Raw genomic sequence first — 11807 nt, 5'->3', positions numbered from 1 at the left:
GGTTGCCCAGCGAGGTGGTGGATGCCCCATCCCTGGAAACATTCCAGGTCAGGTTGGAGGGGGCTCTGAGCAAGCTGGTCTAGTTGAAGATGTCCCTGCCCACAGCAGGGGGGCTGGACTAGATGACCTTTAGAGGTCCCTTCCAACCCAAACCATTCTATGATTCTATGATTCTATGATTCTAAATCAGTCAAAAGAAACGTCTTAGATTTTTTCCAGGAGAAAAGTATATCTTCCTTCGTTAGATAACTGACATTATCTCTCTTCCAAACGGATTCTGCCAAACAGCAAAAGAGTTGGTTAACTTGTGCATTAGGAATATATATTTCCTTAGAACCCTTTGTGTGTCTTTAGTTTTGGCTACAAAGTAAATGTTTAAATAGAAGTCATAATGGGAACATGGATGTAGTGGAAGTAATAATGTGAAATGGTCCCCTTTCCTGCTAGCTGATGAACTGAAGATACTTCAATGGCATAGTGACACTCCAAGAATTTGTGTTTGATTTCATTGCAGTTTTAAGTAATTATGAATATGCTTACTACAGATTTTGAAGGAAAAATACAAATTTTACTGTTAAAATATTGCAGGAATATATATCACAAAAGTAGAACTAGGAAAAAACTAGTTAGAACTAGTTAGAACTAGTCAGTTCTAACTAAAAATAGTAATTTTTGACCTCCTTAGTTGAAAAGTTGCTGACTAGCCAGATGTTAAAAATTTGCTGAATAGTTGTCTCTCAGATTACAGAAGAACATTCATTACAGTGATTACACTTGACAGCTACAGATGTCTTAGCTAAATGCTGTCAGACATATAGTCTACTAAGATATAATGTAGTGCTTTAAATCTCTTTAACTCTTGTTAGCTAGATTACATGATGATACTATCATTACTTCTGCCACATAAGAGAGATTTATTCTGTGACTGTATACAAAACCGTATTTCAAACCTTCAGAGAGACAAGTTTCTATGGGAGGAATTTGGCAGATTGATTTATTACACTTATAAAGCGTCTATTAATGTAGTAGCTGAGTATGCCAGTCTTTACTGTAACTGGCCTCACAATTCATCTGTGAGGTACAGAAGCTGAGTTCACCACAGTTGCACAGGTGAAATTCAGATGTAGGTAGGAACTGACTTTTCTGAAGTCATACTGCGAATTTTAAGAGTAACAGTTACATAAAGTAAATAATACCCTCAGCTTTAGATTATTCTTCCTTTAACACATTGGAAAAGAAAAAAAAAGAAATAAAACTCAAAATGTCTCTAAATGTAAATATGCACACACTTGAATTCCTCCAGTAAAGAAAGATACATAGGAATACATGAGAGAGACGTTTTTCTTTGGTTTTTGTTTTTTTGGGTTGTTTGGTTTTTTTTTTTTTTTTACTGTAGATCTTTATATATAGAGGTTGAGAAATACAGCCAGAGAATGGATTAATTCGAAGAGGAAAAGGAATGGAGCAGCAATTTCTAGGGTACCTCACAAAGCAGGATTAAAAACAAATCAGCAAGTTCTGGTCTATACACATCTTTTATAATGAAATAAGGAATGTAAGGTAGAGGTGATTTCTATTTGAGTAGTTCAAGCATTGCAAATCTTACTGCTATAAGTGTCTTTCTCCTCTTAGCTAAGTAAGATTGCACCAGTTGACTAAGCCAGGAGGTGCTATAAACAATACCATGTAATGCATTAGGTTAGAAATCTGACTTACATTGAGCTGGAATCAGTTCTTAGTGGCAGTATGTAATCGATGGCTTTTTTGGGGTTGGGTTTTTTTTTTATTTTTTATTTTTCTATCTGGATTCTTAAAAGGAAAACAAAAGAAAAGCATATGCTGTTGGAATGTCTACCACTGTCTGCTGGTACACCCATAAATGCTTTTGAACAGGTTATCCAGTTTCAGCCAAATTTCACTAGTTGAGAGAGACATCAAATGTACAAAAATGCCTGTAAGTTATGTTGAACTTCAGGCCAAGAAAACTTGTATGTTTTTAATCACTGTACTGGATTGTAATGCCAACCTTTTTCTAGCAAACATGTCATCATAAGGCTCATTAACAGAATTTATTTTATGGTTTACAATTTCACAGTAATGAACAAACATTAATTTACTTTCCTTGGAGACTTTTTATTTTTAGTTGAGCTTTTTTCCATTTATTAACAAACAAAGAAAAAAACACTGATTATTTCAAAAACTCTACAGTTGTCTCACATGAGATGTAACAGTGTTGCTGAAGATGAGACATACTGCAAAGCTCTGATTTACTGGATGACCCTGATTTAGCTTCGTTCATTTCGGTGGAGAAGATGCAAAGAACAAATTTGTGGGAAAAATTTGTAGATGTAAGGGTAAGAATCTTCCTTTGGGAGTGAGGAGTCCTAATTTGGATCCTTGAAAGAATCCTCGTGAAGTGTGGGAATACTCCCTTTCCACAGACTTAATGGCTGAGAATCTCTCCCAGTCTTACATTTCTACAGTTTACACACAGAGGGATAGAGGTGTGACAAGTTTGAAAAGAGAGAACTTCATGTTGCAAAGAAATACAGTAGAATAAAAAGAGTAATTTCCTCAAGACTGGGAATGGGAGGTAAGGTGAGGTCAGAAATTGAATGGAGCTGTAGGCAAACTAACCTGAAAGAACTGCCAGAGGATTTATGTGATCTTTCAAAACCCAAATTCACTTTTGTGTCTAAACCAAGCATGAATATTTTAACTTGAAGAAAGCTAAGTGCATCCAAAGTGTGGCCTGCACAAAAGATTAATAAACATGTGGAAAGATCACAAATGGCAAATCAGTTCCCAATTCTAATGAGATGTCATGTTTGCCTTCTATAAATACCTGGGAGAAGATCGTAAATCTTGAGAGTTGAATAAATTTGCAGAAATAATATTTTCAGGCTACATAGTTTGTTAGCTGTCATGAAGACATTGAGAATTTTTACAATGCAAGTTACATTGTCTGGGAAAGGAGGAATCATAGGGATTATAATTCAATTGAGTTCTTAACCAGAAAGTGGAGTCAGGTATGACTAAGCAACATATTGAAAAAGCTTTTTACTCATGTTAATCTTAAAGTATAGATTCATTTGCATTCTCATGGGGGCCTGGAGCTAATCAAAGTAGAGGGTATATATCTCTATCATTTGACTAATGAGGAGAACAAAAGGTGGGGTGCCTCAGAAGTGATTTGAAAATTAATTTGCACACAGAGGCATCTGGTAATCCATAACTGTAATAAGGGTGAGGAGACTTCAGAAATGTGCCCTTCTGGAGAAAAGCATTCTCAAGAATACTGTTCAATTAACTCTTGATCACTACACTCTAAAGTAATCTCCAGTTGTTCGTATGTGACGAGGACAAAAGACTGAGGGCAGAGACGTACTTTAAAGTCTCTTTGTTACATTCCATAACTTTGCAAACAAAGTCTTAACACCTTGTTAGAATAAAGTGTGTTTTCAGTGTAAGCTTCCCTAATGTTTAAACATGAGGGACTCAACTTTGACAAATTTAACAGTGCTTTTTATTTTTCTGGGTTAATTGAGGAGTGAAAATAAGATGGTATTCTAGCCAGACCTAGAAATTCAGGGTCAATTTGCATATTGCAGGTGTTGGAGCATATTTCTTGCTCACAGACAAGGTCAGTTTGAAATTTGGTATCTTGAAGTGATTGTGCAAAAGAAGGTAAGGAATGGAACAGTGAAGTTGAAAATGTCACAGTGACAGTGATTTTCTGTCTAACTTTTAGAAACTTGGATGCTAGTATTATATACATTCTCAGTCTGATGAATCCTTTTTGTGAGATGTATTTGTCTTTTAGAACAGAATGACCTAGATATCATCAGCCTTTTATTTATCAGAACTTTTTACCAGTGATTTGTTAGTTCTTATTGATTGTAGTTTAGTCCTTGAAAAATGAGTTTGATTCTACCAGGGATTGTGTATTCATATCTTCCCAATGATACACTGATTCTGAAGACTCCAGTTATAGCTTCATTTCAGGTTACACCTATGTAGGGAGATTTGAAAGGCCTCTTACACAATGAAAGAGGTATTAATATTCCAAGTATTTATAAAACCATTATTATTTGCTTCGATTACCTAGTAGATTTTTCTAAGCCTGTATTTTCAAAAGTTGAGACCAGAGTATGGCAAGTGTCACACATTCACCATCAGTTTTTAACATACATAAATAAAGATTTGTCTTTCTCAAAGCTCTCAAATAAGATATAATTCCATATACTGGAATCACTTTATTTTCTTATTCAAGAAAAGGATTTATTAGTACTTTTTGTAAGATGATAATGACTTTTGTGCTGTTTCATTCACAATGTTAGAAGACTGGAAAAAGTGCCTCTCCAAAGCTGGTGGTTGTATCTTGTAAATATCTTCGGAAATCCTGATGCCAGAAAGGAAACTTTCAATCAAATGACAAAAACCGTATATTCTGGATCAAATGTATGAGAAATCTTTAGCAATCTAAATTTTATTGAAATTCAGAAGTTGAAACAGGGGAATGTAACTGTCAAATCATTAAAATATCAAATATGGGGATTAAGAACTGTGTGAAAAAAGGTGTAAATTATAAAAAATATCAAATTATCAGATATGTGCTCTGTCACACACCAGATTGTTCAGCAGGCTGCTATAGTTATGCAAAATGGAAGGACTGACTTTCTTTATTGTGGAGTCTTTTCATTTTCTTTTTTAAAAGCATTGTTGAACTATGTGGAGATAGAAATAGCCTTTCTAAGGGAAAAAAAATGCCAGGAAAAAAGAAAGGATTTAATCCAGTATTATTTATTTTTGTATGGTACTCTAATCTTTAGGCCATAATTTTCCCTTGAGTAGAGAACACTCGGCAGCACGTAGCAGTGCTAAAAACTGTTAACTTCATTTTTTTTTTAAACCCGAAATTGAAATAATTTGCAAATATTGAGATTTCCAGACATGTGCTGTAGCTGGTCCTGCAAGAAGTATTATTGTTTTCATCACGGTTGTCTTACTGTTGCTCATGGAGGAGCTTCAGCAGCAAGATTATTTTCATTCTGCTAGGTAGAATTACATGGAAAAAATGTTTAGATGACCTAAAACTCATCTTTCTTCCAAAAATTTTCAGGTGGTTAGTCTTGACATCAATACCCAGCCTCTTTTTACCTAGATTACATGATGAGAGGAGCAGATTCTCAGCAGATGTATGTTGTAGCTGCACTGACTTTAGCATAACTGAGTCTTGTCATCAGCCAGACACTTGTATCATGGTAGTTGAGATAGCACTATGAAGCTTTACTAAACAAGTATAAAATATTTGATCATGTGCATATAAGTACATTTCCTTTCTGGAAAAAAATCACCTGTGCTTGATTCTCAGTCTTTCCTATTGTCTGTTGCTAATAGATACTTCTAGATAACATGTGCTGATTAAATTTTGAGAATGACTGATGCGTATAATCCTTTCATAGCTTGTTGATGTGGATTGTTACTTAGAACGCTCACTGTTAATTCATTTCTGGTGTATTGAAGTTTGTTCTGCTACTAAGCAATAAGCTATTCAAACTCCGTAGAGTTTATTGTATTTTCATGAATAACAATTTGTACAGTTTTAGAGCTGTTGAACAAATGTAAAATACCACTACTAATTAAAATACTTCAAATCAAGGAAAATCTTTTCTACCATGTGACGGAAGCACAGGCTGAGGGTAATTAATTTTTCATATTTATGCTATTTAGCTTTTTCTGAAGTCCTTCAGATTAGTGATTAGTGATTAGATTAACCTTCTGGGCAGGGTGTGCTCTCTTTGGAGTCTCCCCAACAGCTACTGATAAGTGATTCCAGGTCACAGCCCATCTCATAAATTACACAGGAAACAAAAATGTCTCTTACCTCTTGGGGATGAACGTTTTCTAGAATGTTGCCACAAAGTGAATCCACTTTTATTTCCTTAAACTCTGTAGTATAAGAAAAAAATCTAGCCGTATAAATTGAAGAACAATCAGGGTAATGAAATAAGAGGTTTCTTGTATCTATTTTCATTACCCATAAAATTCTCCTCTGAGTGTTTTTTGTTTGTTTGTGCCACTTTTTGGAAAAGGTTATCCAGGTTATTAAAGCAGGATGCTTCTCTGGTCGTTTTCCACTCAGTAAAATGAGCACAAGAAAAATCTAGTGGCACAAGGCTGAAAGAGGTGGCTAAGCTGATGGCTGCCTCTTCTGTTAGTCATGCTTTCCTCAGCACTAACATAGGAGGAGAGGAGGAAACCTCCCATAAATCCCTCTGCATCTCTCCTCCACTGGGACAGAGATCCTGCACATGGACGTGGGCTGGGATGTCTGCTCAGACCCCATAGAAACTTGATGGAGAAGCACTGGCAGAATTTGGAATTTCCTTGGCAAAACTCTCTCTTTGTTTTAACAACTAAAGATGGTGATTTTCAATTAAAAATCTTGTAATATACTTTATTTACATATTTTCATTACCTGTGTTGTCATCAAAGAAATGTATTCTTTCATTCAGTGACTTTGCTACTTTTTTGTTTGTTCTATTCCTAATCAGCCTTTCTGATCTCCTGGGTAAACATGTAGTTTTCTCACATCTTTGAAGAGTGACACACTGTCTTTTGTAATGCTGAGCTTGGAACTTTGACCCAAAGTAGCACTCAGTATAAAATGAAAATTAGTATGAAAATGTACAAATTGTGTTGGATTTTGCAGAAATTAGAATATCATTGTACAATTAAATTTCCATTTTGCCATTTTTCCTGTAAACAATTACAAATTACTTGAAAACAGACTAGATTTTTCCATTTAATTGTTGAGCTCCTCTATTAGAAAAGAACAGTGGCTTTAAATGCTGCAAGACAGAAAGTATATTTCAAAACTTTGATCATCATGTGATCATCATGTGATGTGGATAGGTTGCCTTAGTGAGTGGCCTGTACACATTTCTAAGTGTGATCTAAAAGAATATCCTTAATAGCAATAAAATCTGGAAATTCTGTTATAACTCTGACCTTTCTTATACTTTCATTTAAAATTTTTTTCATAATACAACCATGGTGTGGATTTATAATGCCAAAACATAAGAATTAGCTGATAAAAGCAAATAAATCAGTACAATTACATTTTCTCTCTAAATACAAGTATTTCTGCTTTCCAAAGATGAATCTGTCACATAGAAATTAATAGACAGCTAGTGTGAAGGAACTGTGCTAAAAATGAACGGAAAGAAAAAAATAACAAAAAACCAATCGTACTAAGAAACCCCTGTCTTACATCAAAAGCCAACCACTTGTAATGTGATACCAGCAACCACCATGTTCTGATATAAAGCAAATTATAGATGTCAAAAAATTAACTTTTGATGTTTGCAGGCTAAGGATTCTTTTGTATAAAATTTTAGAGTTTTTGTAGCACTTTTTTGTGTTCACAAAGAGTTTTTTGTAACAATCAGTTTTCAAGTAATAAGAACTCTTAATCTTGGTTTAATTGGACTCAGTAACAACTCTCACACTTAAGTCAACAGGTTTATAAACAGGCACCCAAAACAGTTTTGTTATATTTGACACTGAAATTAAGTTTTTTCCATTTGTTTTCCTCTTGTTTCAGGAGTGTACAATTTGAGAAATTAGAAGTGGATCCCAGTAAATATTCATTCCCTGATGTGACAAAGATAATCCAAAAAAAGGAACGAATTGGACAGGGACCTATTAGGCTACAACCAGAGAAGATTACAGAAACTAAGAAGAGTTATGCCGATTTTGAAAATAATGAAGATGTTCCTTCCTTAATTTGAAACATTCTTAAATAGTCCCTCTGTATGTGGCATTCATGCTTGAGTTGTTTTCATGACCCCATGTGTAAAGTAAGTATAATATAGTTGAAGTTGGAAATATTATTACAGTTCTTATCATAAACTTTGATATGCCTGTGTTTTCTGCTGCGTTTTCTGTTAGTATATTGCTATATAAATCCTTTTGTTCTAGATTGTTTATTTAGTAAAACTCAAATCAGAATGGGAGTCATATAAGTCAGACATTGTAGTTTCTTCAAAGAATTTACTGTCTAGCTTGAAAGATGATATGTTACTATAGCAAAAGAGAGAAGGAAGGAAAAAACACTTGTAACAAGATTTATGATTATTCTGACTAAACCGAAGATAGCAAAAATCTCTATGTATTCCTTCAGTGTTTTCTTTTTCATGAAGGACAACAGTAAAAGAAAACAATGTATTCTGGGAGTGAGAGACATTGCTGTAACCTACCATACATCAGTGAATTTTCCAGCGTAATGGAGAGCTCCTGGATTCTGGAGCTGGTATAACAATGCCACTGCTTGAAGATTTTGGGAGAGAATAATGCTGAACACGGTATCTCAGATGTGGCATCATGCGGAAGCTGGGAGAAATCAGCCAGACCATTCTTGTTCCTCTTCATACAGCTACTCTAAACTATTCCATCTTTCTCAGGATCCCATAAAAATATCAAGGCTAGTTTTTAGCTGTTGGATGAAATCAGGTTGAGCAGCTGTAATGGGATGAGATGCTCCTTCCCTACCCTCCAGCCCTTTTTTAGCAACCAGAGACTCCATTATCATATTTTTTCCCCTCAGCTTCTGGATTGCCCCATGAGTGAAACAGGCAGCATCAAAGAACAAATGTATACTGGGTTACATTAGAAAATTATTGCAATTTGGCAAGACCAAATTTCTTTTGTTTTTCTTTTTTTTTTTTTGCCTGGTTTCCTGAGAAAACAAGGCTCGTCATTCTTATCTCAGCTCTGCTTTTGAATGCCATTTCTGTTATTTTCACCCTATTTGATGGAAGAGAAAGGTCAAAGAAATACTCAGCTCCTCTAAATTTAGGGAAAACCGTCACTGAGTAGTAAAAAACGATTCTCTTGGTGCAAGGGCTGTTTGGAAGAGAGAACTCAGCTGTTACCTATTCTAGCAGTAGTCACTCAGCTAATCAACATGTTGGTAACTGAACTCTTTGTGCATGTTAGCATTCTTGCCTAGGTGGTAGTTAAAGAAAACAGAAGTCATGATGGTAGGGCTCTGGAAACCTGGGGGAAAGCTGAGGAGAGTGTAGGAAGTATTTGGGAAATATAGTTAGACCTTGAGTTACTATGGAAGCAAAAGGTGGATATTGAGAAGGCAGTGGAAATTTGCAGAGGGAGGGTCGCAACAAATATTTCTGGCTTGGGTGGGTGTTGAAATGAGGAATATGTAGGGGACATACGACATAAACCCATAGGAAATCAAGCCTTGTTAGCCCTGGTGTCTACAAAACAGTTGATGTAAGGATATATATGTGCTTGAACGTCTCTTTTGGTCTTTTAGTTGGGCAATTAGTGTTCAGTTCTGTAGTAAAAAAAGGTACCTTTGGTTTTTTACCAATTTTAAGGCCACAGTTATTTCAAAAAAGAAAGAGAAACTCCAAGCAAAAAGCAAGTTGAGTGACCTACATTACCTTGCTAACAAATTTGAAACTGTTTCTCTGTAAAGGAAGACTTCATTTGGTCCTGCAGAAAGAAAATGCTTCTGATTCAAACCAGCTTTAGCTTCTAGCTAAATGGGATAGAGCAAGCAAATTCAACTCAGGAAGAATCAAAGAATATTTTGTAGTTACATCTTGTTTTCTTTCTGAAAATAGAAAATGAATAAGCTGCACTTACAATGGAACCACTAAAACTCCACTTAAAATATGTTGTTTAAGTAACAATCTACGTTACAGTAGTGCCCATAATATCTCTCAGCACATACTCAAGTTCATGATACATTCTTTGGAAGTGCTGTTTTCCTAATTGTGAAAAGCATCATGCAAAAAACTCAGCAGTTAGAAAGAAAACATTGCTATTGAATTCTGGGATTTTTTAGCCACTCTGAAGTGCTTTATGATTCTCCACAGATGTTTAATGTACGATAAAGATAAATAGTCTTTCTTAAAGTGCACTGAAGAGAAGCAGAATATATCCATCAACTTAGGCTCATGGGTTGAACTGATGCATTTTCTTCGGTTGCAATTTGAAATGGATATAGGATAAAAAAATGAAGTTTCATACTAATGCTGCATATACTGAGAGCTGAAAAGAAAATGTATATATCACAAAGACATAAACCAAAGTTGAATTTGGGCATCATCTGATCTATTGTAGTATCATCTTGGATTTTTCTTTTCCCATCTTGTGCACTGACTTGATCTTTCCAATTCCAGAGTAAATTCTTCCATGATATAAGCCTCTCAGCCCTGAAATCTACTTAATCAGCTCTACTCTTGTAAATGGAGTATAAAAACATCAACTTCTTTTGCAATATACTCCTATTCACTATAAATTCCTAATCATGCCGGTTAACTATGAAAAAGATGGTATTATGTTTTACCTCTTGGTGTCACCAAATAGTTATATGCCCATAAGGATGGGTATGGATCATTTTCTGGATTGCACATCAAAACATCTACATTTGACATTGTACGGGGTGTCCGTGCCCAGGCATTGGTAGTGGGGCTGCAGGGGTGGCCTCTGTGAGGAGAGGCCGGGGCTGCCCCGTGCCGGACACAGCCGGTTCCAGCCGGTCCCAGACGGCTCCAAGGGCCCCACCACAGGACACGGCTGAGCCCCTCGGCCAAGCTGGGGGTGCCTGGGGGAAAAGAGGTGCCAGAAAGGGCAAAAGGTGGCACAGGCAGAGGAGGAGGAAGCCAAGGAGGGAGCAGCAGCAGAGGGACCCCGAGGCCGGAGGAGGAGGAGGAGGGCGGGAGGAGCTGCAGGCCTGGCGCAGGGATCCCCTGCGGCCCTGGAGAGACCCCGCTGGAGCAGAAACCCACCCTGCAGCCCGGGGAGGGCCCAAGGGTCCTAAAAGTTGGTGCTGTTTTATGTAACTGTGTAGCCCTAGTAGGAAAACAGACAACAGATAATATAATTTTTAGCAGTCAGATGGGCAATTTATGTTTTGATTCCTTTCAAGTCCACTTCCTTTTTTTTGTGTGGAAGTATGAATTTTGCTGACCTTGGGATGGGTGAAGAGGAAAGGCTCCAGAACCTTTTTGAAGGTAAAAATCAGTAGATTTTGGCAGCAGATCCAAAAATTTGTTTCCTGTAGTTTCATTGATTGCTGTGGTGATTTTCTCACGTTTCTAAGAGGTGAACACATTGAAGGCCTTCCTCTTTTTCTTCATTGCTTATTTCTGAAAATCTTGTAGGGCCAATCCACCTTTCAGACCTTCAGCCAGTTTGGATAAACCTGTCAAGAATTTCAGAAGGTTGGGGAAAACAGTCATCCATGCAGCCTGGTCATATAAGATTATTTTATTTTTTCCTAAGCAGAGAGCTATAAAATTTTACCTCTGCTGTCAAACCAAAGGATAATACAATTGGATCTTTCCTCATTCCAACTCAGTTCTCTTTTTCATCTGGTTTCTAGTGGATAGGTAATGCTCTGGTTTTTTTTGGGGGGGGGAAAGCTGTACTGAGCTAGAGTTACATGTCATAGGAAAATTAATAGTAGGTGCCAAAATGTACTTGGAACTCCTGAAGAAAGAGTTGTTTCACATGGTACCATAATCTTGGGATCCAATCTGAAAATGGAGTCTATTTTGAGAATCAGCCTCAATAAAATTCTCAATTTGTGTATGGGCTGTGGAGAATACAAGCAGAGGTTGATCATAGAGGTACAAAGTCTTCTGATCACAAGAACAAGATGATACCAGTGGCCCACAAGAGAACAAACACACTTCACAAAGTTTCAATTCCTGATCACTTAAGGTAATGCAACCTTGAGAAAAGAAGACATAAGAAAGAGGACAAAGAAC

At 36.4% G+C, this 11807-nt stretch overlaps 1 protein-coding gene across 1 annotated transcript in view; it reads left to right on the top strand.

Moving 5' to 3' along the window:
- The window catches only part of LRRC6 (leucine rich repeat containing 6), a 37060-nt gene extending 29126 nt beyond the window's left edge, over positions 1-7934 (top strand). The window contains exon 12 of the mRNA XM_009273973.1: positions 7613-7934. Coding sequence (XP_009272248.1) covers positions 7613-7796 — 184 coding nt within the window. The 3' untranslated portion in view covers positions 7797-7934. The remainder of the gene's footprint in view (positions 1-7612) is intronic.
- Positions 7935-11807: the final 3873 nt, after the last annotated feature.

The sequence above is a fragment of the Aptenodytes forsteri genome, unplaced genomic scaffold (genome assembly GCF_000699145.1).
Source record: "Aptenodytes forsteri isolate BGI_AS27 unplaced genomic scaffold, ASM69914v1 Scaffold223, whole genome shotgun sequence".
Taxonomy (NCBI): Eukaryota; Metazoa; Chordata; class Aves; order Sphenisciformes; family Spheniscidae; genus Aptenodytes; species Aptenodytes forsteri.
Note: the sequence above shows the minus strand (reverse complement) of the source record. Positions and strands in the feature narration are given on the sequence as shown.